The 27965-nt window shown below is 43.9% G+C and overlaps 1 protein-coding gene across 2 annotated transcripts in view; it reads left to right on the plus strand.

The window, feature by feature from the left end:
* Positions 1-19474: 19474 nt before the first annotated feature.
* Cbs (Cystathionine beta-synthase) overlaps positions 19475-27965 on the plus strand; it is a 77930-nt gene continuing 69439 nt past the window's right edge. The window contains exon 1 of one of the 2 annotated variants that reach the window (XM_075691709.1): positions 19475-19778. In XM_075691709.1, coding sequence (XP_075547824.1) covers positions 19510-19778 — 269 coding nt within the window. In that variant the 5' untranslated portion in view covers positions 19475-19509. The remainder of the gene's footprint in view (positions 19779-27965) is intronic. The other variant, XM_075691711.1, reaches the window with a different exon arrangement.

The following is a 27965-nucleotide window of genomic DNA, read 5'->3' on the forward strand; positions in this document are numbered from 1 at the left end:
AGCCTTGTGTACAAAGGCTGTGTGTGTACATTTGTGTACAAAGAAAATAAAAAAAGCCAAACAGTATTCTGTATACATAGTGTGTGAGGCCTACAGTGCTTCTCACTTACGTTAGAAGTTGCGCTCACAATTGTGGCCTAACAGGAGTGACATAAAGAAAGCACCACCAAGTCAGGATAGATTGCCGGCTAACCTCCAGAGTCATCACGGCGATGTCCCTTGCTCTCAAAGCACGACAAGCTGATGAACCGAGAGAAAAATCGACAGTGCATATTATCAACTCCTAAAGTCCCACGCCCGAGCCGTACTGGCTTTATTTATATCAAAACCACCACAGACGCCGATTCTTCCTCGCCTCTGGAATAAATTTTCTCTTTATTTTTTTGATACCCGAAGAGAGCACCGCTCTTAGGCTAATTTCAGTGCATGCACTCGGATTTTGACGCTCACGCGTGCGCATTGTATTTTGTGCGTAGTATATACACCTCTCATTATCAAGTGTCCGCTAAAAAAGTATGGTTAGACATGTTTTGACAAGAAGCAGTTTTCTCAGAACAAGTTTTCTATCTTGCTTTCGTTCAATGCAACAGATGACCAACACTAATTTTATATTTTGAATGAAATAAAAAAGAACACACTGCACAAGTGACGCATAGCATCAAAAAACAAGTTGGGAAATTTTGTGCATTTTGTCTGGTAAAAACGTGTGAATGTTTAAGGGTTGCTATAAAATCTTTCTGGAAGCATCGCCGGAGATTTATTTATTTATTAGTGGCCCTATCAGATACACTATATGAACGAGAAAGCAATATCGGTTATTCTTGCAATAATAAATATAAGAAGTTTCCGTAGAATGACTGCCCGATACTTTCCGTGTATTTGAAACTCTCGGCAAATTTAATTTTTCGTCCCAGCCTTGTAAGAAATAAATGTTACTGTATTTCCAGACGCAAAACTCCACCTATTCGATATGACTCATCGTTTTCCCTCTGGTCTTCATGCTACAAGTTGCAATCGCAGATTAAGAGATTGAGTTCTGTAAAAATTGTCTTGCGTATAACTGATCTCTCTCTCTCTCTCTTCATAATTCTTGTTATTGGAAGAACCGACTTGTCGACTTTCACATAAATGCCCTATATCGCAGCGTATATGTAGTCTCAGTGTTCCACTTACTATCAGAGTGAATGTATGTCGAAGACCTGGTTAAAGCGTAGCTTCATAGCGAGCGACAAATCGCGGCGCTTCTTCCAACTTTCATCAGGTGATGCCACCATCTTATCAGTCGACGAGTGCAGCGTGATGCGTTCCTTCACTTTTCGCCTGCCAAATGCAAATTTTTCTCTATCTGTACTTATCGCGTATGCGTCAACATTTCTGTGTGGTTCGCCCACAGCAGAAATATCAAATTCAGTCATTCCACGCCAACTATACTAACCTTAGCGCTCGACCATCTGGGATTTCTTTCTAAAAATTTTAGGCCGCTTGTGTACAACACAAGAAGTCATTCCATTAAATATTTATCACGAAAAATTTTTTTCACCGGCTCAAGAACCATCGAAACTTTCTCGTAAGGCACGAATGTATGCACCATAAGAGTAGTTCCCCAAAACTGCGTTCAATTTATAAAATAGCAACACTTATTTTTTGCAGGACACTGAAGATATGCCATACACCCGAAAGCAATCATTAATCGATTATTAGATTTTCCTCCATTTTTATAAGCCGTTACGGACGCAAAAATTTGTCTATATTTCGAATTTCTCTTCAGAAAGTTGATTTCATACAAAAACACGAACGGTATACAACCTAAGTGCCCTGGAGCTGTGCATTACGAAAAAAAAAATGTTTTTAGGGAGATATATTGCGCAGCAGCCGCGATGAATAAACAAGGAAGCTCATTTTGGCCTATGTTTACCCGACAATAACGCTAAGGCGGTGCTAGTAAAGATACGCTAGATGGCGCTTCTGGTGGCGCATTATATGATTGCTAAACTCATAAAGCTTTATCAAATTACTTTTTTGTTTGAAGCGAGAAAAAGATTTTTGAATTTGTCTTCCACCGGCTCTCGAAATTTTCATGATTTATTTCGTGTTCTCCGCAATGCCTCTTTATTCATTTATTTATTTATTTATTTATTTATTTATTTATTTATTTATCTATTTTCAATACTGCCATTCCCATCAGGGGCCATAACAGGTGGGCATACAAAAATGAAATGGTAATAAGCGTGCACGTACAAATTGCGTGTCAACGCAAAAGAACAAAGTAAGAATGCACAAAAAACAAATATAGATATCACATGTTTAAGAGACATGCGCAGCAATACTGAGAATACATCATGAAAAGGACAGCAAACGGGAACAAAAATAACAGCAAACACCTTCACGATAATCAGATAATCAGCGTGGCTTACAAGCGCTGCAAAGCATATGTGAATGAGACTCCGTTATTGATTGCTTGATATGTATTCTAACCGCGATGTGAACTGGGATAATGATTCTGCAGAAATGACTGAATGATCGAGGCGATTCCATTCCCTTATCACATTGGGAAATAAGAGTACATGAATGTGTCATTATGGCATGAATATTGTGTTATAGCGTGTACATGTTTATGTCTCGATGATCGAAACTGTGAAAAACATGTATTTTGTTAGGTTTACCTTATAATAGTTGTAAATCAAGTTAAATAAAATTTTGAGCCGTGCTTGTTTCGCTCTTGATGATAGTGTCGCTAAACCCGATATAGCCGCAAGGCTAGTGGGTGAATCGGTGCGCTTATACTTATTGTAAATAAACCGCAGCGCTTTTCGCTGCACTTTTTCCAGTTTCGTTATATTAGTTATGGAGTGGGGAACCTCCCCCCCCCCCCCCAAACTGTGTTAGCGTACTCCAAAACCGGTCTAACGAAAACGAAAGTAGTATAAGCGAGAAGCTTAGTCGATGTGGGTGCGAGGCGGGGACATCTTCGGCGATGAAATAGCTTGCGTGAGGCCTTCGAGGTCACGTTGGCAATATGCGCGTCCCACCCCAGGTCAGAAGTTAGAGTGATGCCTAAGTATTTATGCTGGTGAACTTTTGGTAGCATTGTTGCCGTTAATAAAGTACTGAAAATCGTGAGGTCGTCTTTTTCTTGTTGCCGTCATGCAAACTCATTTAGTTGTGTTTATCGTCATTGCCCATTTTTTGCACCATTCATTAAGCTGGACTAGTGAATTGCTAAGCGAAACATGGCCTTCGGAGGTATTAATTGTTTGGTAGATGATGAAGTCATCAGCAAACAGTTTGACGTTACAGTCAATATTTCTGGTTATGTCGTTGATGAAAATTAAAAATAATAGTGACCCCAACACGGATCCTTGGGGGACGCCTGATGTCACTGGCACTGTCGCAGATTCCACATGCGGAAATAGTATGAATTGTGTCCGGTTTGCTAAGAAATCTGTTACCCAGTCTAAAATTTCCCCATTCCCAATAAAACCTCGCAATTTTGTTAGTAATTTACCGTGGCATACGCAATCAAATGTTTTTGAAAGGTCTAATAATATTATATCAGTCTGACTGCAGTTGTTGATGTTAAATGCGAGGTCATGCACAACTTCCGTAAGCTGCGTGACGGTTGACAATCCATGGCGGAATCCGTGCTGGTGTGAGGTTAAAAAGTTCTGAGTGTCAAGAAAGTTTGTTACGTGTTTAAGGATGATATGCTCGAGCATCTTGCAAGCGGTGCTAGTGAGAGATATTGGTCGACAATTAGAGGGCAATGACGTTTCTCCTGTTTTGTATATTGGTATTATTTTCGCATTTTTCCAGTCGTCGGGTAAGGATGATTGCAATAGGGATTTTCGAATCAGCAGGCCCAAGTATCTGCTGCACCAGTCTGCGTATCTCGTTAGATAATGGTCTGGAATGTCATCTGGTCCGCATGGTTTTTTAGGGTCAAGGGTGAGCAACATGTTAAGGATACCCGCGTCAGATATGATTAAAGGATCGATGTGCGATGTTGAACTGCTACTAAAGTCTGAAAGGTTGCCGTCATCTTTTGTGAAGTTCGAGTGAAAATAGCTATTGTATGCATTAGGGTTGTTAGTTTTTCCCTCAGGAGACGTCCGATAACGCGTCTTTAGTAGGGCGGAAATGGTTCCAAAGAAATGGTTTACCTCTTGGCGGTAAATATAAAATGTATGACGTAAAGCTGTTCCAAATGTTTCTATTCCATTTCTCCAATCAGCCCTTAAAAATTCGTCAACAATTTCTTGGGCCAACCCCACTTGGCCTGTCTTTCACGCGACGTCACGAAAACTGCGAAAGCTCGCCAAATGCTAAGACGTGTACACATTGATTATGCTTGACTAAACCGAATAAAAAAGAAGAAAATATACTTTACTAAAACGAGTTATTTCCGATTCTACGCCTTTTTCGCCATTAGCCCTCCGCAATTCGTCGAAAGCTTTCGGGCTGCCCAGACAGGCGGAGGCCGGTTTATCCCACGATATCACATAACCGCGAAAACTCCCCCCGTCCAAGTGACGTGTACGCATTAAAAATGCATTAATATGCCGAACAAACCTTTATGTTTTTCGGAAGGACCGAACAATGTCCCATTCCGAAAGGAATAAAAGATCGCGGCCCATTGGTTACTCTATCACTGGCTACTCGGAGCGGCCGGTGAGATTGAATTTGTTAGCGTATAATAAAACCTTTATCGTGGTAACATGACTCTGTCGTGCCCTTTCGACATGTATACGACCTCGCTCTTCCTACTCTTCTTCGCTGAGGACCCGTTTTAGGCAGCATTCTTCCGTTGCACGCCGCAGTGATTTTCCTCAAGTCATGACAAGCTAAACAAGAGGAAGCGGGCCAATCGCAGATGCCGGCACTACCCTGCACTACCCTCCTTATCCGGTTATCTACTTTCACTGTGTTAATTTGGCCCCATCTGAACTGTTTCCACTTCTGCCTGTACCTCGCCTATTTCCAGCTAATTAGATAAAAAGAGCCGGTCAAGGCAGGCAATGCTATTCGCTTTGAAGGAAAAGCGATCTATAAACAAGGAGAGCGTTTGATTGGGCTGTTCAAACAACGCTGCAGGTGCCCGCCCGATGCTTGCGTCAGCGGTTACGTAGATTTAGCATAAGGAGATCGCAATAAAAACATGTTGAAACAAGGGCGCTATAACGTAAAGCTATTCCAAACTTTTCTATTCCACTTCTGCAATCAGTACTCCGCGATTGGTCAAAACTTTTTTGGACCACCCCCATTTCGCCTGTATGTCACGCGACGTCACGAAAACAGCAATAGCTCCCCATCTCATATGGCGTGTACACACTGATTATGCATGATTGAATCGAACAAAAGAAAAATTATTTCTGACTCCCCACCTTTTCGCCATTGGCCCTCTGCTATTAGTGAGAAGGGGATAAGCGTCGTGTAAAGGGCATGGAGACAGTTTTGGAAAAGTTGATATTCATTTGCCATGCTTTGGACCAGTTACAGAAGCCAGCAAAATAATTAAGGATAATCTGATCAGTAAGAGATTTAATGGCATGATATAAAACACACTCACCCGCACAAAGGCGTATTTTAACTGAGGTGTGTACGGGAAGATCATTAATATCAAGCAGGAGTAAAAGTGGACCCAGTACTGAGCCTTGGGGAACCCTTGATGAAACAGGCATCAAGGGTGAGTTAGTAGAGGTTAAACATACGTTTTGAGAACGCTGGGAGAGAAAGTCCGATATCCAAGCAACCAAAGATGCATTTTTCAGTATAGTGAACAGCTTGTGCATTAGTTTAGGGTGTGAGACAGTGTCGAAGGCCTTTGCAAAGTCTGTAAAGATAGCATCAGTCTGGTCACCCATGTCTAAAGAGTTGCTGATTTCATGAAAGAATTCTGTCAGTTGAGTTATAGTGCTGAGGCCACGTCTAAAACCATGCTGGAAAATGCATAAAATTTTTGTTGGTTTCAAGAAATGCCATAATATGTTATAAGATAATGTGTTCGAGTAATTACATTAGTGTGCTGTTAAGGACATTGACCTATAGTTAGATAGGAATTGAACGTTACCCGGCTTAAATAATGGCACAACTAAAGCAAGTGTCCAGGAGGGAGGAAGGGCGGCGGTCGAGAGAGATTTTTCTAAAATAATTGTTATATACCTGCTACACCAAAGCGAGTATCGAACGAGAAAAACAGTCTAGATACCGTCAGGACCACTCGGCTTCTTAGTGTCTAATTTATCGATTAAGTTAAATACACCCTCAAAGAGACAGTGATATATTGTCGATTGGAGGGTATGGTTCCTAATAAAAAACAGGGGTTACAGAGTTATTAGTCGCAAAGACAGAGTGGACGTAGGTGTTAAAAGAAGAAGCTATTGCCTGCGAATCCGGAAACGCAACATAGTTAATTACGTGTCCGAGGATTACCCAGGTGGTAGGATAGCGTTCAAAAATTTTCGTATGCAACTTCATTGTTGTTCAAAATGCCTTAATTTGCACTCCTTGCTATCTATACTAAGCATATGATTACACCATCTTGCGGCCATGTGCCACTTCTTATTCAACGTCACTTTGGTTATTCCCTACTTTGGCGCCACCAGTATTCCAAACATCTTTTGCATTTATACGCCAATGTTTAGTCTCCCATTACTGCCTTTAAACCTTCATATATAAGGCTTCATGGAGATTGACCACATTATTTGCTACCTTTAGGCGTATATTGTTCCATTGTAGTAAAATATGTGGCTGTCTGAGCAGCAATATTGCGCGCTAGGCACGCGCCATCCTCTTCAGTAAACTTTCCTTTCGTTTTGTAGTTTTGCATTGTTAGACAGCCAGCTCTAGATTAAGCAAAGTGCGCTGTCCTTCAAGTTACTCATTGCCTGATTGATCTCTTTCTTCCCTTTTGTAGTTTCCCGTTGTTTTCTCATTTCCCATCTTCTTGAACAATGCTCTCCCTCAACCTGCCCGAGTTTCTTGTTCTTTATTGTTTGTTTGTTTCACTGACATGTTGTGGCCTGCATATACCGACCATTTTTCTGCTGTCTTCCGCCACTTGGATGCACAATTAGTTCCTGCAGACATTTAATCACTCTTGCTGCACATCTGCTGTCTTCCGTATGCCTCACTCTGTTCTCATAAGGTATTCAAGTACAGCAATCCGGGACATCGACTAGTGCGATTAAGCCTACCCTGGGGCGATGCGGTCGGCGTAACTCTATGGTAAGCATTTTTAAAAATTCGATATCTGAGCAATGACTCATTTTTCGCCCATTGTACTCCAGGCACTTAATTCCGACAACGGTATCACGCTATATGTGGCGTGTAGTTTGATTTCACTGGCTGGATTTATTTCCTGGGACACTTTCGTAGACCCGCTTAAAATGCATGGGGTGATTTTTTAAATGGTCATTGCAGCACAGCTGCAACTCATCCGCTAATTGCACTTTAGTGCCTTATACTCTAGATCTATCTCTATAGTTTGGTTTTATTCCGCCTGCAGAAATTTTTTCCTGGGGTGCATTTGTTGGCTACTATGCGGCGAAGCAGCATTATATACATGGGAAAAAATTTCGCCCGTCGTTGTATTGAAGGGGAATTGTTCGTCGATCATATTAAAACTCATAGACTCGAATGTGCAGCTATGGTGCGCATACATAGTGTCTAGATGTACAAGGAGAGGTGACACTGCCAGATTCTGCAACAAGCAGGAGACCACATGGCTTTATGGAATGACATCCAAGCGTTAAGCCTGGCTATGAGCGCTTTGTTTCTCAAATTTCGCCGGATGGTAAAATATATCATTTGGTATTTAGAAAGTTAACTTTACGTTCTAGCGTAACTCAATTTATTGATGAAAACCAATCAGTAAATAGACCGATTTGATAAGCAAATAACTAAGTATGTACGCAATACAGGTAGTTTATAGGACTATAGTAACTAGTTATCAAGTTAATAACATACTATGCTTAGTTATCTCTGCTTTACACACCTGTGCTGCCATGAATATCAAATGAAATATCATATGACGATTAAGTAAACGATGAGGCCTGCAGGGAACTCGTATGAAGTCAATAATGATAATGAATCATGTATTTTACTGGTAAAATAGTTGTTTTGATTCGTGCACGTCGTCATTGGGGTCATTCGCACTATAAAATAATGGGCATTTTGGTTAAGATTGCTAACTGAACTCGAGGTTTTAACGGAAGCCCGTCTGGTCGGGAGGCATCACGAAGAAGGGTAAAAAGGACACGGACCACTGAAAGAATACAAGAAAAGACGTTTCGGCTCCCCTGACGAGAGCCTTGTTCACAATGAAATCAAGGACGTGCGATACAATGTTTATATGGCTTTAAAATATGACGTAAGCAGCGCGTGTAGATTGGGGAGAGGGTTACGTCATTCCGGTTGAGTGTTCTATCTGTCATTTGGATTAGGAGGGATAACGCTGGGGAGTCTACCGTTCACACAGCGTTTCGTCATAGATATGAAATGAAAAGTCATTCAAACAGTGACTCAATTATGATAATTAGGAGTGGCAGGACAGGGTTACCAGTGATCCCGAATCACTTTGTTTAGTATGACATTGGTAGCCTTTATTCATATACGCAGTCTTTGATATGTATCTAAAATTCAATAAATGAGTATTTCTTTGGTTACCGCCGCTGACCTATTATGCCCGGTTATTACAGATCACTAGGGATACGCTCAGTTCAATGTTATCGTATTTTATCCAGCATGACTTAATAGATATGAAATGAAAAGTCATGTCAACACTGTTTCAATTATAACACCTAGGAGATGGTAGAGCCGAGTCACTGGTGATTACAAACACTTTGTTTAGTATGACAGTCGTGGCCTCGATTCATGCTCGTCGTCATACTTTTTTATTGCCTGTGTTTTGCTTTATCCCACAAGCTTTGTTTATTGGATGTGAACGGTAAATTCTGAATTCAAATAGCTTCTTACGTGAACAGCTCTATTAGTCCCTCACCTGCAGTTTCGTGTGGTTGGTGGTGTATCGCACGCTTATGGCTTTATTTAGTTTGATGAAGACACGGTGGAAGTTAAGGAGCCGATGTGAAATGGCATTGAAGTGCGATTATGATTTACGCTAAAAATTGATTATTTGCCTAAAATGTGCACAAAAAATTTAATAAAATGTGAAAGCGATCCTTGTGACCTTGGGTATAAGTACATGGCTACGCTGTTGCTTCTGCGAAAAGTAGTGAAACTTAATGGTGGCTACCGTTGCAATGCGAAGGTTATTGGATATGACGGAGGTTGGCGCCGAAGATTTAAAGGATGGTTGATATAAAAGCGATAACTGTGCACTTGGACATGGCCGAACTCAGTGAGCTTTAACGATGAATTATGAATGCTTTTAGAGAGAAGGTTCACTCCAAAGATTAATTTGGTGGGTAGAGGTTTGGTGGGTTATAAGCGATAGGGCCCTGTCGCGACCCATACGCAATAAATGCTGTATACAGTAGTCCATCCGCACGGCATGGATTAAACAGCACCCCCACTTTCATTCCAATTCCTAATCTCCGGTGTGCGACACCCCATCATGCTCAGAGATGCTGCAGATAGTTATTGCACGGCGATGAGGGTAATCGTATATACTGCTCCAGTGCACACGATAAAGTGCGCACGCTGCTTCGGCCGGAGCGGCCAGAAGTGCAGGTAATAAGCGTGTTCTACTGACGCCAAGGTGGGAACCCGCTTTTGCCGATACTGACGGCACAAGAGCTGAAGCAAGTGGTATACACCGGCGTTGTTTCCGCCGGGTTGGCCTCTCTGTGTCGAGCATAACGACGGCTGTCACGAAGTGACGATGCTCGGTCAACGGCGGTGCGGGGGCGTGAGGAAAAGAAAGGCGCTGCGATAGCATATACAGGGGCACTATCCCTCAGTATACGTATAAGCCGAAGCACGCTCTAGTTTGCCTACACTCTAGAAACAGTTGCACCTTTTGGGGTGTATATTTGCCACACAACAATAATCGTCATTTGTCCTGCCTGCATTTCTTTTCTTTAATGCTACGAGCCTGGCACTTCCAAGTCACGAACGGCATGCGCGTTATTAGCATTACAGAGCATTCTCGACAGGAAAGTAGCGAACGCAGCGTTTTCAAGAAAGCAAACGCGGGCAAGACAGATGACGATTATCGTTGTGTTGTAAATATACACCCCAAAGGGTGCAACTGTTTTTAGAGTGTACACTTTTTAAAAATTTTACACCCTTTAAGTCGTATTTTGTCCCACAACAATAATCGTCATCTGTCTTGCTCGCATTTCCTTTCTTTGAGGCTGCGAGCCCGGTACTTCCAAGTCACGAACGGTTTGCGCGTTATCAGCGGGACACAGCATTCTCTACAAGAAAGTAGCGAGCGCTGAGTTTTCGAGGAAGCAAGGTAGATGACGATTATTGCTGTTGGACAAGGTAAGCCCCAAATTGCATAAACTTCTTATTGCGATAGCAATTATATGAACCCTCCAAGCGCATTTTTGCCGTTGGCGTCGCTGTCGCCGTCGCCGTGAGGTTCTGTGTAACGTTCAAGCGCGATGACCATAGCCGTCTTCAACAGTCCCTTATGTCTTTCTGCGCTTGGCGTAAAACATTGCAAATGAACATCAGCTGTAGTGAAACAAGCACGATGTCATTTGCTAGTAGACAAATGCCCCTCTCGTTTGATTATTCTTAAAAGAGTGCCTCATTATATATATATATATATATATATATATATATATATATATATATATATATATATATATATATATATATATAGAGAGAGAGAGAGAGAGAGAGAAACGAGAAGAAAGGGGGTTAACCGAGGGGCTGAATTTTTATTAGTCATATCATAAGAAGCCAACAAACACTGACACCAAGGACAACATAAGGGAACTTACTTGTGCTTTATAAATGAAATAAAGAAACGATAAGTTAAAGGCAATTAAAGTGGATGAAAAAAACAACTTGCCGCAGGTGGGAACCGAACCCACAACCCAGTTGTTTTTTCATCCACTCTAAGGAAGAGATAAAGTGCCTTAACAGTTATTTCTCACGTAGACCGGACTGACACGTGGAATTCCTGAGCTTGCGCAGATGAGTTTTGTGTCTTCTTTATTTTTTCGCCTCAGTGCTCCCTTCAGTTGATAGTCGGCGTTCGTGTTGTCCACTTCTCTACTCTTGTGTCTTGTCTGCGCGCCTCACCTCTTTTTTGCATAATGAATCCTTACCGATTAGCTCAGCTTTCTGTCGTTCCAACTTCCAACCCAGCTATTGCTGCCTTAACATTGGATCTTATACTGTCCTGTGACTGGCGCAGCATAGCCTTAGTCGCTTTTGCGCCATTAAACCCGAAATAATTAATTATAAAATACTGGGGAAATTTATATCTTCGAGCAGAAAGAAAGGTAACGATGAGTGGCTAATTAACAGTGTGTTAATTTTATCATAAAGATTGTTTGCGAAACGTGGTGAAGAGTTAGGGGACAGAAACGAACCCCCAATATAATTTTAACATTTCGAATTTTTACTGTGACAAACACATTCTTGATATCACCGTTGGTACAAATTCAATGTGATGGGAGGTCATTATGTATCGTCAGTAAGATGCCGCCTCCCTGTTTTGAAATGCGGTCCCACCAATCAATATTATGAATATAACGATATGGCGCTTGAAAGATATCATGATTGTGAATGTCAGGACGTAGCTACGACTGTGTTAAAAGCGGTGATGCTAGGTTTACAATCATGAATACCAGATGATAAAGAATCACGTTCGTCTAAAACACCGCGAATGTTAGTAAAATGCCCTGACAGATTAGGCAGAGTACGTTCACTACCCCTTGCTATTATGTTCTGATACGCGCCTTGTCAGAAGACTGGGCATTTACCGATGATGAAAGGCAAGGGTTTGGTTCAATATTAGTTGCTGAATGTGATGTGCGCGTAGTTCTGTGTGCCTTCGCTGTTCAAGTTGGAGTATCGTACATGTAATGTTTCCTTTTGATAGTTAATTTCTTATGATGAAGCTGAAGAGGCGCTGTTCCTGGCTGTGTTCTAGCGAAGTTTTTTTTATGGACGGCGCGTGTAGACGGCGAGGAGTCTTCGGTCACACAATATTTTTCTCCTTTAGCTTGCATTGAATAAGCGTTATAGATTCATTTTGTTTTAACGCTTAAGTGCGAGCTCAACAATTATAGGACATCTATTAGGTGTAGATGGTCCCAGGCGTAGGCGCGCTCGGTTGCTGTATGCGGCGGTGAGCAAGACACGTCGCGCAAGCAGTCATTAATTGGCATTTCAGATTGTTGCCATGATTCATGAGAATCGGGTAAGAACCGGAAACACTAGAGTCGAGGAAATCCGTAATCTGCCGAGCTGGCCTCTCGGTACAGTGTGCTAGAATAGGGGTAGTGGGCTCAGATGACGGCTCCGCTTGAGGCCCTTGATGTCGCCTCCGAGAGATGGCGCTACAGACATTTTCACCTGAAACGTTTTGCAGTCCTGCGCCTACGCTATGCGGGTTCTGCGGTAATTTCACCGCATAGCGTAAGTTGTTGCTATCTGTATTACCGGAAAGGCGCTAATTCGCATTTTGTGCTATATATTAAAAAAAAAAACTTTACTATTGTGACTGCGACGGCTCGGGAGGCGTTATCGATGACCTCGCGAGTACATAAATTTGGGTGCTGGTTCGCCACCAAGTGGGCAGCCTGCGGTAGTTTGTAGCAGTTACTGTGACGATAATGTTAGCGCGATTATTCGTTTTATCTACATGTAATACCAGTAATCACCGCGTAATCGTCCACTGCGGTCCGCTAAGGCCAGCGTCGAGCGTGCGCCGCTCTCTTTAGCAGTGCCCAAGCTGACCGCACTTGGTCAAGTTGCGGACAGTTTTCTTGCGCCATAAATGCGACGTGTGGGTACACATCGTCGGAAAGAAATATACGGCGCATATATTTATGAAAAATTATTTTCTGTAAAATATCAAAGAAGCTTATTTCTAATTGTACACAATAATTCCAGCAATGATTTCAACGAGCAGGCGACATTAATTGTTCTCTGAGCGCATAAAATTGCTTTTATTTTCGAATGCACTTTCAATTTCGTACGTTTTATTAGGAACAGCATTGAAACAAAAACGGTGTACAATATTGTTGCAGGAGTGGAAAATAAGCAAAATCAGCCCCACCGAAGAATACTCAAAGAACGGCACAGATAGCAAAAATATTACAAATCTCACTCTTAGTGCACGCAGGAAATATTTCTTTTCACAACAATAACAATAGTTACAAAATAAAACAAACCATTTTTTTTCTAAGAGCATGCCTAAGAATATGGAGTAAGGCGAAATGAATATATATATATATATATATATATATATATATATATATATATATATATATATATATATATACAAAATTCCCATTAAGGTCATAGTGAACCAGACTCCTCAAGAGTTCAAGTATGGTGTTGGTTCTTTCATGCCCTTTTTCATATGGTGCACCGCCGCGACATATGGGCTTCATTCACGTTAACATATAATTTGTTTTTCTTTTTTTTAGATCTGCCTGCCCCCTCTTCATCCAAAGCAAACCTAACAATAATTGAATTTTTTTTTTTTAATGGAGCGAATGTTTTAAACATGTACTGCACAGCTTTCTCATACAGTTTTACTTATTCTCCGATGCTTAGCTGCTTCCCTTCTGATTCGTTGCTCTGAGTTGATGCCTTTCCCGAAAAAATGGAGCCGTGTTAAATAGAAGCTGATAACTTTTCTTTTAACTTCAGCTGCGTGGTCATTGCAACCAATGTTGCTCATGCACCTTGCCCTCACGAGGGTGTGTATATCCATAATACTATAGGCATGCAGTTCTTGCTTACTAAAACATTCTGTAAACAGGTTTTCAAGCATTTCGCAATTCACACACTGCACATGTTTGGTCAAGTTTCGTGTCTTCAGGGTGTAAGTTTCTTTCCCACGGATGCCTCCTTTCTTCGTTTTATGGGACGCTGAAAAGAGACGCCTTCGGCGAGTCTTTCACTCGACTATACGCCTCGTGCACCGCCTATAGAGGCGCCACTGAAAGCCACCTAGCGGACGCTTCCAACAGTACACGCGGGAGCAGTAGCAGACGACAACCCTTTGCAGCAAGGATGGCTGAAGTTCGCGGCTGTGATTTCTCCTTTGTTCGGGTGCCAGGTTGCTGCTTCCGCTGTGACAGCTGTAGGGAAGATGCTGCCCTCTGTGCGAGCGGGTATGAACACGATGTTACCGGTGTTTGGGACAACATGGTCCACATACGTGCAAGGTGTGTCCCGCAGACAAACGCCATGAACCCCATTTACATGACGTGGAGCTCATGTTCACTAGCCGATAAATTTTGTTGAGTGATGCGATCTCTCGATGTTTTTTTTTTATTCTACCCACGCCGCAATGCTGCTTCTGAACCTGAATAATAAGCACCCGTCGTTAGTGCAGACTTATATCAAACAAATCCGCACGGTGCAATCTCTGCATATGCCGTTGTGATTTTTCTGCCGATGAATACATGTGACATCACCGAATTGGTGCAGTCGAAGTCGCCTCAAGAAGAGTAATTCCTAATTTATTGATGGAAACGCGTACACTAGCCAACGAAGTCACCAAACACACGGGTTAATAAAAGCGCGTGTTAGTGCTGCACCGCCGATGCAATTCTGCTGCATACGTCGATGAACTACCGTTCCCGCTGAGGTGTGTGCAATTTTAAATTTCCCCAGGGGGCTGCTTGGAAACGTACAAAGCTAAAGACTATTACTTTTCAGTACTTTTTTTATATTACTAGAGAGAGGTGCCACATGATATATTTGAAGGCAGACCAGCGCCAGTCAAAGTAGATGAGCGCTGGCGGCAAGGCCCGGTTTAGTCGCCTGCAGCGTAAGTATAAGAAAGAAGTCAGTTGAGTACAAAACTCACATGCAAGAAGGGACTACATTGTGAAACAAACAAATCACTCGGCGTCGAGGTGTGATGACTTCCCAAACGGGACGCGAACTTTTCGGCGAGAAATGGAACAAAAATACCATATGCAGCAGATATTAGCAATTCTCGCCCTGAACTACCTATTTTCTAAACACATTTCCAAAAACGCAAACAATATCTAAGATGCCCTCGGGCGAAAAGAATAAAGCTGTTAAAGAAGCACTTCCTTGGTATCATTCCGATAAGACACAGCGTGATTTATACCCTTTACAAGCAAGGCAGGGTGAAAACTTCGTAGCTCAAAAGAATCGACAAGAGTTATGCATAGAGCAACTAGCAACGATTAAACATGTGCAAAGCCACGCATAATATAGATGTAAAAACATCAAGTGCGCGACAGCTGGTGCGAGGATTTACCGCGCCACATGAAACCAACCATTTCAGTTCTTGCAAACTTCAGTAGCTTTTACAACGCAATGCGCTCGTGCAGCCGTGCTGCCTAGCTAGCGCAACGCGGTAAAGAAGCGGAAAACAATATAAGCGGCAAACAGCATTCCAAACTTTAGCGAAATGCCTTTAAACCTCATGCTGCACTGCAGACGAACTTCGCTGCTCACGCGTCTAACTATGATCGAGGGGAAAAATAACACCGACGAGACAAAGGAAAGGATGAGAACAAGAAATTTCCCTTCGAAGCGACGATCCATTTTTGCTACCGTTGCTCCCGCTGATGAGGCTTTGCCGGGAATGATTAGAACCGTGTCCCCGGCACGTTTTCACCGGTATTTGAGCCCCCCACCCTGCAACAATTCTTCTTCGACATTCCCTGAAGCTTTGGCCACCCCACACGTGCGAATGGTGTTGCCTATCTTGCTCTGAAAACGTGAATAAGACAGAGAAGCACGATCAACGACACAACAAACTACGGCGCGCGCCAGGCTCCTCTCCCGCGGGTTTTGCGCAAGGCCGCCACCAGTGGCGCGTCCGCCGTCATGCACGGCGCCTGGCACCCTGGCGCAAAACAGTAATTGCCCGGCGACTAGCATAGTTGCTTAGCGCACCGCAGAACGAGCACAAAGGATGTCCGAGGATGTTGCAGAGACAAGTCTACGAACGTTGCACTTCACGAAAACAATCAAAATCAAGTCGATTCGCATCCTCGTGTGCAGGCTGCAGCAAGCGAATGGCAGTGACGGGAGCGCACGCGCTGGCACGAGTCTTCAGGTGGAGCTAAAGAGGGACTTTAGGTGGAACTAGAGTTACTGTATGTACTACCGCAGGTAGCAGAGTTGCGCGTCTGTTTTATCACGCCGCTAGCGCCTCTATTGGCAGAACGTCGTCACGTGGTAGCCAAGCAACCGTGCATTGCGGAGAAGCAGATGTTCGGGCCAATTTTTGTATTTCCCGACGCCGCCGCTGCAGCGAACTGGATTGACACAAGTTATCGCCAGTCAAATTCAAATCCAATCCGGCCGATCTTGCCGTTCGCTGTTCACGTGCGTGCTAGCTGCGTAGCAACAACGCAACGTGCGCAGCGCATCTCACGTTTGTTTCGTCGGCCTGCCTCGTGAGATCTTACTGCAGTAATTGTTTTTCTTCCTTTGTAAAACTAGTGAAGGGTGTTCAGGTAAAGACACCTGAACAAACAAATTTTCAGTCAACTGCCTATTGCATCAAGTGTGTATGAGATGAAATTGCTTGACTAACAGCCACGTGCTCTTTGGGCTGTGCTAAAAAATTTACAGCTGGAATATTAAAAGCTACTGCAAGTCTGGATTTTTTTTTTAATAATGGAAGCACGTAGAGTTATACAGGAGATTTAGCTGGAATTACCAGTTTTCTGCATGTGATGCACCACACTGCTTTCACAGAAGTGTCGTAAAAAATCCAGCTCACATTTTCATGATTATACACTGCTTGGGTTGTTTCTGAATATGAAAGAGGTTACTACTAAGTAAATATATTTAATCTACTACAGCTTATGTGAAGCAGGATGCAAGAGGAATGAATGTCGTCATTTAACATACGGTAAGGGCCTAAGTGTGTTCTGAATTATTCCCTATAATGTAGCTATGTCAATGCTGTGAGAAAAACTTACGCTACACTCCCGCAGAAGGCTACTTTTGGAATCCCTGCAGTGAAAAGGCACATAATGAAATCACACTTGCAGGTGTAGCTGATATCCATTGCTTGCTGGTAGATGGATATGTTCCTACACAAGATCTAATGGGGTACCAGAGTCGAAATATCAATGGTTGGTCATTGATTGACCAGTAATATTTTAGACTGGCTACATGTTGGGAGCTATGGCACATAAGCAAGTATGGGCCTCATTATATTTAGTACACTTCCCTTTGTAAAAGAGCACCACTTGATAAAGCTCATTACATCAAAATACTTGCACGCACATACACTAGTGTTTTTGTTTTTTTCTCTGAAATTCGCATTGTGATTTTATTGCCAAAAAAAGAGGCAGTCGCGGCTCGGTGCTTTTTGTTACTGTTTACATGCTAAAAGAGCACTGCTCTTAGTAGCGTATTTATCTCTGTTGAAACAAAACCTGAGTGCCAAGCAGTATTCAAGCGAATGAAGGTTATTAACGTATCTGATTGTTCACCTCAATTACTAACGTTTGTCCAGTTTTTAATACGCTATGTTATTTCGAACCTTAAACTACCTAGTGAAGTAGCTTTCTCGCACAAAACTTTTTGTAGGATTTCCGGAATCTATAAAATAACATCACCATATTCCCTAAGTTTATTCGGTGCGATCTAATCGTTACCGTCGCGGTTCACGAATGCTGCATCTGATCGGCGTATATAGAATACACAATCTGTTCTAGATACGCGAGTGCCCATGCGTTATTAGGGCGGAGAAAGTGCACAGGTCCAAGTCCAAAAAACAACTAATATACGCGCTGCATCTTACGCCGCGCGCTAAAGAAGGGCAGCGCCTTTTTCTTCACAATCTAATCCAGTCAGCTGTTTCGATGCGCTTTGTTTGCGATTAGGCGGAAAAGCGGTGCACAAGCGATGCAAAAGCGCCCACGGCCGATCGACGATACGCTAGGCATGTCGCCTGCAAAAACGGAGTGCGGCTTCGCCGCATTGACTTGGTTGCTTCTCAGGCAAGATGGCGGACCTACGCGCAACTCTGCTACCTACGGTAGCATATACAGTAATTCTAGGTGGAACTAGCTCCAGCGCCCCTAGCGCCCTCCGGCTCCGGCGACATGCGCGGCTTCACAGCACACTACCCAATATTCTAGTACACTGTACTCTCGGCACGGAGTTTCTTGCTCCGTGACTCTCGGTAAAAGAAAGGAAAAAAAAAAAGGCATGTAAACCAAAGCTCACGTGAAAGAATACACCGTCGACGTACATGCGTGTTACAAAGAAAAAAAAAAGAGAAAAAGGAGAAAAAAATAGAAGACGCGAATGAAAAATCTCGGCATGAGTAATGGCGGTTCCGAAAAAAACTAGGAAAACAACGCATTACTACTAGCGCCATCTGCTAACTATTCACTAACTTAAACGCACGCGCGGGATATTTCGCATGTTCCCGCACGCCGCACGCTTTCGCCGCGCGAGTCGAGTTTGCGTGTTTATGAAGCTACTCTTCACGTAGGCTTGCGTGTTTTCCTTTTCTTTTCTTTTTTTCGTAAAGCTAGCGCTCAAAATACGCCTTTTGATGGACACATACGAACTTAACAATATTTTGCCTTTAGACGCAGAGCACAAGCAGCTGTAAAATTGGTAAAGCAGGGACTGACATGGAAAACATTCCTTTTAGATTACAGTGACTTTTTCAGCGAATCTGCTGTTGCTGATTTCACCCGATTTAGGAACTTGTTTATATTAACTTGCTCGAAGCAAGCGCACTCTAAAAGAAGTTTACACCCTTCGGGGAGTATATCTGTCACACAACGATAATCGTCATCTGCCTTGGTTGCGTTTCCTTTCTTGAAAAGGCCGCGGCCGCTACTTTCCTGTCGGCAATGTCATGCTGATAACGGGCATGCCGTTCCTTATTGGAGACTACCCGGCTCGCAGCGTTAAAGAAAGGAAATGCGGACAAGATAGATGACGTTTATTGTTCTGTGGCAAGATTCGAGACTGAAAGGGTGTAAACTTTAACTCTTAAAGTGTATTCCAGGCGTCCTTTCACCATCACAAGACTTCAAACCGAACGTTCGAAGACCGATGAGTGAAGGGCTTTCGTAAACAGAATTGGTTTTTCGTAAATTTGATGCAACATTCGTTAAATCGTAAAATGAGCCCAGATTCGTTAACCTTGCAAAAATTCGGAAGAATTGCTGCGGCAGCCGCACTGAGTTCTTGCTACTCCTCAGTTCCCCTTTGTAACGGCTTAATCGCTTATCGGGGCATTCACGCCGCTCTCGCATAGTTACACCTGGGCGCATTATGACCTACCAAACTTGGCAGATGGCATGGAGGAGCCGTCAAGTCGGCAGTCATCGATTGTAATCACCGCGGCTCGCAGCTGCGCGCGCCGCGAATAAGGAAACGATGATCGCTCGGCGAGGGCGGGAACCTGCCTGCTCTCGTGTCGTGGCCGGATACTGGCTCTTCAAGGTCGGCCTGGCTGCCGCTGTGCGCGCGAGGTTGGACCGGCGGTGGCGGCAGCAGCGGCAGACGCCGACTCTGCTGCAGCAGGCGGCCACGCAAGCCACTCGCTCTTCGAGGCAGCTAGCAGCGAGTCGCTTGCTCGCAGGAATCGCCGCCGCCGCTGCCGGAGACACCGTTTCCCCCAGGTGTTGCCATGCAGGCCTGCCTAGGTGAGCGGTGCAACTCTTTCTCGATTCGGTCGTGTCGAGGTGACGTCACGGGTGATGCCATCGACGAGAGCAGCGGATATTTGCGAGGGAATCAACAGTAGACCGATATCCCGTTGCTGGCGTAGTTGAGCGAGAGGGAAAACAATATGGTTACGCGCATTGATCGAGTGGCCGAATACAAGAACTTTGATTTGCCTATGCGCTAACACCGTCCACTGCACGAGCTGTGAGTTACGCAACGCGTCGAAAGTGAGGCTTACGAATGGGAGATCTAACCCCTGCATCGGACGAATGTATGATCGAGTTGATTATGTAAGCGCGCCGTCGGCAGGAGGCGAGTCACGCTAGATGGCGTATGCTGAAATAAATCATACTATGTTAAATTTTGCGCTCTTGACCAGCGCAGTAAGTTTAACGGGTTGGAAGAAATGCGGTATGTTTCACGTCTCGCTCTATCGGAACCCCGGAATTCTCGTACGAGCGATCGCAGAATTTGGCCAAGTGGAATCGAAAAAAGGAAACTTTTTCTCGTCGGCAACAGACATTCTTAAGGTGCTAAAAAGATGCCAGGAAATTCCGGCGAGGTGTGGCTGTATAGTAGGTCCGCACGCTACTCAACTGCGCTCCTCATTCAAAAGTACGAGTCGAGATATCCTGAAGAAAGCATTTGAGCATATTTTTCCGTACTTTTCGTGTGAAGGAATACGTAATCAAAAATCATTTTCGTTCTTAAATCTGATTAGTCAGTAGCTGTGTAGTGACGATGCAGTTAACGAGGGGAAAAAACCCTTATTGTTATTTCATGAGCCAGATTGCTGTTATCCCAAACTCATTTACTACTCGCGCTGTGCTGCACCGAATGGCGTGAGAATGTCTGGCCTAGTTTGGAAAAGAACCAATCCGAACGTCACTTGATGTACATCGATATCAGCTTTTGTTTTCTAGAAAACTGGTTTCAGCACATGCCTCGTGCGGCGTAGTACGTTTACTAGAACTCTTGCATCTGTCGCATAATGAATATTAATATCGGATACTCTCTAGAGAAAGCAGCCAAATATGGGCTCCGACAACAAGTACGAGCCCTATAGGGTTTCTAAACATTTTTCGGAGGGAATTTGTCTCATTCTGACGGCCAGACGTCATACCACACAAATCACTGCGGTTTACGGCAACTATAGGTGCAACCGTATCCTTGAACCCCACTGTCGACCTCCTTTGTGCAGTTTGTGATCAAATTTGTTCACGATCTGTTTTCAAATTGTCTCACCAGCGCGTACGTCACTTTCAACCTCCACGACCACAGGACGAGCTACGTTAATATCTTAAATAAGCATTTCCATTTTGTACTGTCATTTCCAAGCAACTTTGTCCAGGCAGGCGTTATATTTCACGGCGCCCTTCTCAAACTTACTTCTGGTTGTTTGTGTTCTAGCACAATAAATCCTCAAAAGAAAGTGTAGTGAAACGTACATGAAGTCAATAGTATGCTAGCGCGTTTGTGTCACGGCAAAACCAACGTGATCTTCAGTTGGTTATTAGAAGCAGGGCTAAATTAACCTATGCATATTCTACATCTACAGAAAAATGCATAATTTCACCTAAGTAGCTGTAGCATTATAGCCGAAGATATCCTCAAAGTCAATTCGCTTCGCTTGTACGGCGTCCTTCGTAGCTCAATCTCGCTTCCTGGCATAAAGCGAAAGCAGTCATCTCTTTGAAGCACGAACGGACAAGCTTTTCATAAGTTCTGCGTACTCTCATCCCAAGCCATTTACGTAAGTTCTGTACCCGTCAAAGATTTTGCTGCGTGAGAGGTGTACTTATTTGTAGTAATTTAGCGCGAATAAAACCACGGAAACAAGAAAGACGGACAAGGACAAGCGCTATATCTATCTATCTATCTATCTATCTATCTATCTATCTATCTATCTATCTATCTATCTATCTATCTATCTATCTATCTATCTATCTATCTATCTATCTATCTATCTATTATCATCATCATCATCATCATCATCATCATCATCATCAAAAATTTCTGTATAGTCATACGCAGTCAGCAGAAATTCTCATAGATACCCCCTTAGGACCCCATAGAGCCTATCGTGTCAAGCGTTACAGACAGACGGATGGACAGATTTCCGAAGGAAGTAGCCCTACAATGCTTACGTAATAAGCTTCTGACCATAAAGGACATTGTCAGGGCTGAAGGGTGAAAATTGCCGGGAGGCCGTTATTTAGCACGGCACGGTGTAGGGTACACATGCTCTCAGGTAAATGTTGACGTCATGCAGGCGATAGCTATGCAGACGCGTGCGCACAGAGAAAAAGAGGGAAGAAAATTAAATTATGAAGTTTTACGTGCCAAAACCAGGATCTGATTAGGAGGCACGCCCTAGGGGGGAGGGGGGGGGCTTGGGAAATTTGGACCACCTGGGGTTCTTTAACGTGCACTTAAATATAAGTACAGAACAGAATAATGTGCGGATAATGAACACCCTCTTCCGCCAGCGGCATAGGCGAAAGTGGACGTGGAGGAGCCCGAATGACGAGACTAGAAATGAAATAGACTTCATACTCTGCGCTAACCCTGGCATCATACAAGATGTGGGCGTGCTCGGCAAAGTGCGCTGCAGTGACCATAGGATGGTAAGAACTCGAATTCGTCTTGACTAGAGGAGGGAACGGAAGAAACTGGTACATAAGAAGCCGATCAATGAATTAGCGGTAAGAGGGAAAATAGAGGAATTCCGGATCAAGCTACAGGACAGGTATTCGGCCTTAACTCGGGAATAGGACCTTAGTGTTGAAGATATGAACTACAATCTTATGGGCATCATTAAGGAATGTGCAATAGAAGTCGGTGGTAACCCCGTTAGACAGGATGCCAGTAAGCTATCGCAGGAGACGAAAGATCTGATCAAGAAATGCCACTGTATTAAAGCCTCTAACCCTACAGCTAGAATAGAACTGGCAGAACTTTCCAAGTTAATCAACAAGCGTAAGACAGCTGACATATGGGAGTATAATATGGATAGAATTGCACATGCTCTCACGAACGGAGGAAGCCTAAAAGCAGTGAAGAAGAAACTAGGAATAGGCAAGAATCAGATGTGTGCGTTAAGAGACAAAGCCGGCAATATCGCTACTAATACGGTTGAGATAGCTCAAGTAGCTGAGGAGTTTTATAGAGAGTTATACAGTACCAGTGGCACCCACGACGATAATGGAAGAAAGAATAGTCTAGATGAATTTGAAATCCCACAAATAACGTCGGTAGAAGGAAAGAAAGCCCTGGGAGCTATGCAAAGGGGGAAGGCAGCTGGGGAGGATCAGGTAACAGCAGATTTGTTGAAGGATGGTGGGAAGAGTGTTCTAGAAAAACTGGCCGCCCTGTATAAGCAATGCCTCATGACTTCGCGCGTACCGGAATCTTGGAAGAACGCTAACATAATCCTAATTCATAGGAAAGGGGATACCAAAGACTTGAAAAATTATAGACCGATCAGCTTACTGTCCGTTGCCTACAAAGTATTTACTAAGGTGATCGCAAATAGAATCAGGAACACCTTAGACTTCTGTCAACCAAAGGACCAGGCAGGATTCCGTAAAGGTTACTCAACAATAGACCATATTCACACTATCAATCAGGTTATAGAGAAATGTGCGGAATATAACCAACCCTTATATATAGCTTTCATTGATTACGAGAAAGCGTTTGATTCAGTCGAAACCTCACCAGTCATGCAGGCATTACGGAATCAGGATGCAGATGAGCCGTATGTAAAGATACTGAAAGACATCTATTGCGGCTCCACAGCTACCGTAGTCCTCCATAAAGAAAACAACAAAATCCCAATAAAGAAAGGCGTCAGGCAGTGAGATACGATCTCTCCAATGCTATTCACTGCGTGTTTACAGGAGGTATTCAGAGACCTGGATTGAGAAGAATTGAGGATAAAAGTGAATGGAGAATACCTTAGTAACTTGCGACTCGCTGATGATATTGCTTTGGCTTGTAACTCAGGGGACCAATTTCAATGGATGCTTACTGACCTGGAGAGGCAAAACAGAAGGGTGGGTCTAAAAATTAATCTGCAGAAAACTAAAGTAATGTTTAACAGTCTCGGAAGAGAACAGCAGTTTACGATAGGTAGCGAGGCACTGGAAGTGGTAAGGAATATATCTTCTTAGAACAGGTAGTGACCGCATATCGGGATAATGAGACTGAAATAATCAGAACAATAAAAATGGGGTGGGGGGTGCGTTTGGCAGACATTCTCAGATCATGAACAGCAGGTTGCCATTATTCCTCAAGAGAAAAGTGTTTAACAGCTGTGTCTTACCAGTACTCACGTATGGGGCAGAAACCTTGAGGCTTACGAAAAGGGTTCTACTTAAATTGAGGACGATGCAACGAGCTATGGAAAGAAGAATGATAGGTGTAACGTTAAGGGATAAGAGCAGATTGGGTGCGGGAACAAACGCAAGTTAATGACATCTTAGTTGAAATCAAGAAAAAGAAATGGGGCATGGACAGGACATTTAATGAGGAGGGAAGATAACCGATGGTCATTAAGGGTTACGGACTGGATTCCAAGGGAAGGGAAGCGTAGCAGGGGGCGGCAGAAAGTTAGGTGGGTGGATGAGATTAAGAAGTTTGCAGGGACAACATGGCCAGAAGTAGTTCATGACCGGGGTAGTTGGAGAAGTATGGGAGATGCCTTTGCCCTGCAGTGGGCGTAACCAGGCTGCTGCTTCTGCTGCTGCTGCTGCTGATGATGAAATGTAAGCACACGGGTGTTTTCGCATTTCGCCCCCATTGAAATGCGGCTGCCGTGGCTGGGAAAATAGAAAAGGTTGCAAAGCTAAGATGCAGAAAGGTTAAGGGAGATAGTTAAAACGTGTGATCATAAAAACCACTAAGAAGGAAGTTTCTTATTTCGTTCGTCTGCTTTCTATCTTCTTGCTTACTCGTACCAATAGAAGGCTTCGCCGTCAGTCATGCTTAACGTGGAACCTTGCGCTTTCTGCTTTTTCTATTGTTTCTTTTTCGTCATCCTGACAGATGGTAACTTTCCTGCCATATTTCCCGCAGGAAACAGCCGTGAAAAATGTGCGTCACGTCTACGCAGCTAAGCGGATGTACCTGTATGATAGCACACTGCACTTTCACGCATTGTGAACGTATACTCGACACAGCTGCCATTGTCTGGGGCGAGAATGGCACTGCGACAGGCGTATATTAAAAAAAATGGAAGGCATTCACCTTTATGCCCACACACTGAGGTGGCGTCACATCTGTGCGACACTGGCGTAGCAAGCGAGCAGACGGGCAGAGGAACCGTGTTCGAAGGTAGTTTCATTTGAATGGTATGATGGGGTCAGTTAAAGATGGTCAAATCTCTCATACGGCACCGATATTTCCTTTTACAGCGAAGCTATTTATGCGGGCCCTTTGCCGTGCTTGTCGGACTTCGCAAAAAAATGGGCCACATGACCTGGCGGAAGAGGAAAACAAGAGCTCAACAGGGGGAAAGGGGTTTGAGTGACCCTTTGCCCCCATGAGAATGTTATCTTGTACGTGAATTTCATATGGTTGTCCACGGTGCATTTTCGGCGATCGAGCCAGATCGGCATCGAATTTATCGACAATTCATCCCACCCTGACGAGAAAGAAAATGTGGTGCTGGCGGTTTGCAGCCGACGAACAGTGCCCAGCGATTGAAACGCGATACTGGAGCGTGTCGCTGCCGGCACTTCTTGCGCCAGCAAGAAGTGCCGAATCTCCAGTGGTAGGCCTTGCGCGCAATATACGGAGCTTTGGATTAGTGGTTTCGCACATTCCATCCCAGCTATAGCTATGGGAAGACCACGAGTAGTGCGTACTCCTGGGAAAGACGCCGCCTACCCCAAAAGCGAAAATGATGTGAAGGAATGGTCAAACAAAGGTACAGTATAGATTTCTTGCGAAGTTTGACTTGCATAGGGTAACACTCGGTGTAACTAACACAGCTTCGCTATTCGACCATCTTCACGGGCTGGAAGGGGCGGTGATATTATTAATTAAGAACTGTAATCCCGAAAACTGAAAATGGCCATGCTGCTGAAGCAGATAGCTTATTCTCGCCCAATTCTATATATTTATCTCTGTTATCCAGCTTTTCGAAAAACAAATATAAAGATAATAGAGGCCGTTGCAATATAATTCCAAACCAGAACGTTTAAAAAGCCAGAGTGTTTGTTATTTATAAACTAGGCCAGACATTTTATTAACTATGCTTTTCGTAAATTTGCCGTTTGCATTTGGCTGTTTATGTTGTTGATATCGTTGTTGTCGTTGTTTTTGTTTTGCACAACCAAACGAAATTAACTTTATTGTACCCTCAAAACCAAAGGTATCATAGAGGGGGGTGGATAAAAAGAACGCAGATACAACAAAATAAGGCAGTAAGTGCTAATGATTAAGGTCAAGTGAAGCCTGGAGCGATGATGTCGGTTATGGCCTTACGATATTTTGTGTTGTCTTCAATCACAGTACCCGTGCCGGGAAGGTGGTTTCATTCTTGAAAAGTTCTGGAAATGAAAGACACATAAAGATAGGCTCTAGCGCGACACTGCAAAACTCTTTTAACGAAAAAAGTTTCCAGCATCTCCACTGATCGAAACGCACGACACATTCCTACTTCCCAAGACCATCACTTGCGCTGTATTCTTCTATACGTATATTTTTTTTTGCTCCCGGATGTTTGCAGTCATCGACCCCGAACGACTGCCGTAACAGGTGTATCGGTGCTCGCGAGGCAGTGTCCTTGGGAAAGGTCGGTCATTGGCGCGAGGATGCGGCTAACGCGCTGAGCCCGGTACCTTTCCGCGGAGCCACGTGGTCCGCCCCTCTCGCGGTTTCTTCCAAGTTATTCCCCTGACGCTACAAGTCAGAAACACCGCCGTGCATACTGTGGTCACGTAACGTACAGGCTGTAATTGGGTCTTTGCGAGCAGTGCCAGTGTTCGTTTCGGGCGTAGAGAGCTTCGGCACCCACCTCCTCGGAGTGACCTGTGCCGCGATTTTGTAGCGATGCCTTCCTTCTGCTATTCCTTTTCACGCAGTTCGCGCTTCGTCAGCAGTCAGAGCGCCGCACCGCCCTCGTCATCAACGGCATCAGACGGCCGTGAGCGTTGGATGAGAAGAGTGCATGGGTTCGAGCGGAAGGCATCGTGACAAAATCGTGGCGCTGGTGAATCGGGCCATGAAGCGGATGGTTTTCTCGAAACATGCTCAGATGACTGACGCGGGCTTAAAGGTAGTTCAAAGGAAGCTCCAAATCTCATTCGAGGAACCTATTCGTTATTCGACTCCCTTCAGCTAAAACAAAGCACAATTTACGCACGGTTTCATGTAGAAAGATGACTCACCGAATAAAAACGCGAAAAAATAAGACGACTCGTCAGTCATCGGCTATGAAAATGCCTGGCGCTGTGCAACAATGGAGGCAGTTTTTGTTATTGTTTCAGACGGCAACTGTAGATCTTCATGTCTGGTCGAGCGGAGGCCAAATTGAAATTTGTGTATACGAAAGACTCATCCACCTCCACCCGTGAGCACTCAACTAAAAAAAGCAAGAAGCAACCCGACTTTGTAGTATAGTTCTATAGACGCATGTTATCGCTCTTCCATGGTCAAGACTGCAATGCGGGCGATATTTTTCATTAATTTGGCACACCCCGCTCGCCTCAGAACCAAAGCAAACGCGACACGCTGTGCAGGACACTGCTACAGAACCGGACTGTACGTAACGAATGAGATGCGACTAATTAGTTGTCATCAGCTATACATATTGTGGTACTTTTGTTATTTCGCGATTACTTTGCTTGCTCGGCAAAGCTCATATGTAATTCAATTACTTCTTTTAATAACCAATTACATTTAGCCAGTTACTTAATTCATGGGGAAGCTATAACAAGCGAGGCAGCTTTGAGATCCTGAATTTGGCGGGAACTACAGTAGAGCAAACGAGATCACGCCCCGCAGCAGCCTCGCGAATGCGCATGTTCGGACAGGCAAACCAGAGGGCTCGGTATTTGCTTTTTCATCTTAACGCTCCGCGACATGCTGGCTGATTAATTGAACAGGTTTCGATGTGTCCCGATAGCGAAGGCCACTTATATGACATTAATGCCAGATAA

This window comes from Dermacentor variabilis, chromosome 5, assembly GCF_050947875.1.
Source record: "Dermacentor variabilis isolate Ectoservices chromosome 5, ASM5094787v1, whole genome shotgun sequence".
Classification (NCBI taxonomy): Eukaryota; Metazoa; Arthropoda; class Arachnida; order Ixodida; family Ixodidae; genus Dermacentor; species Dermacentor variabilis.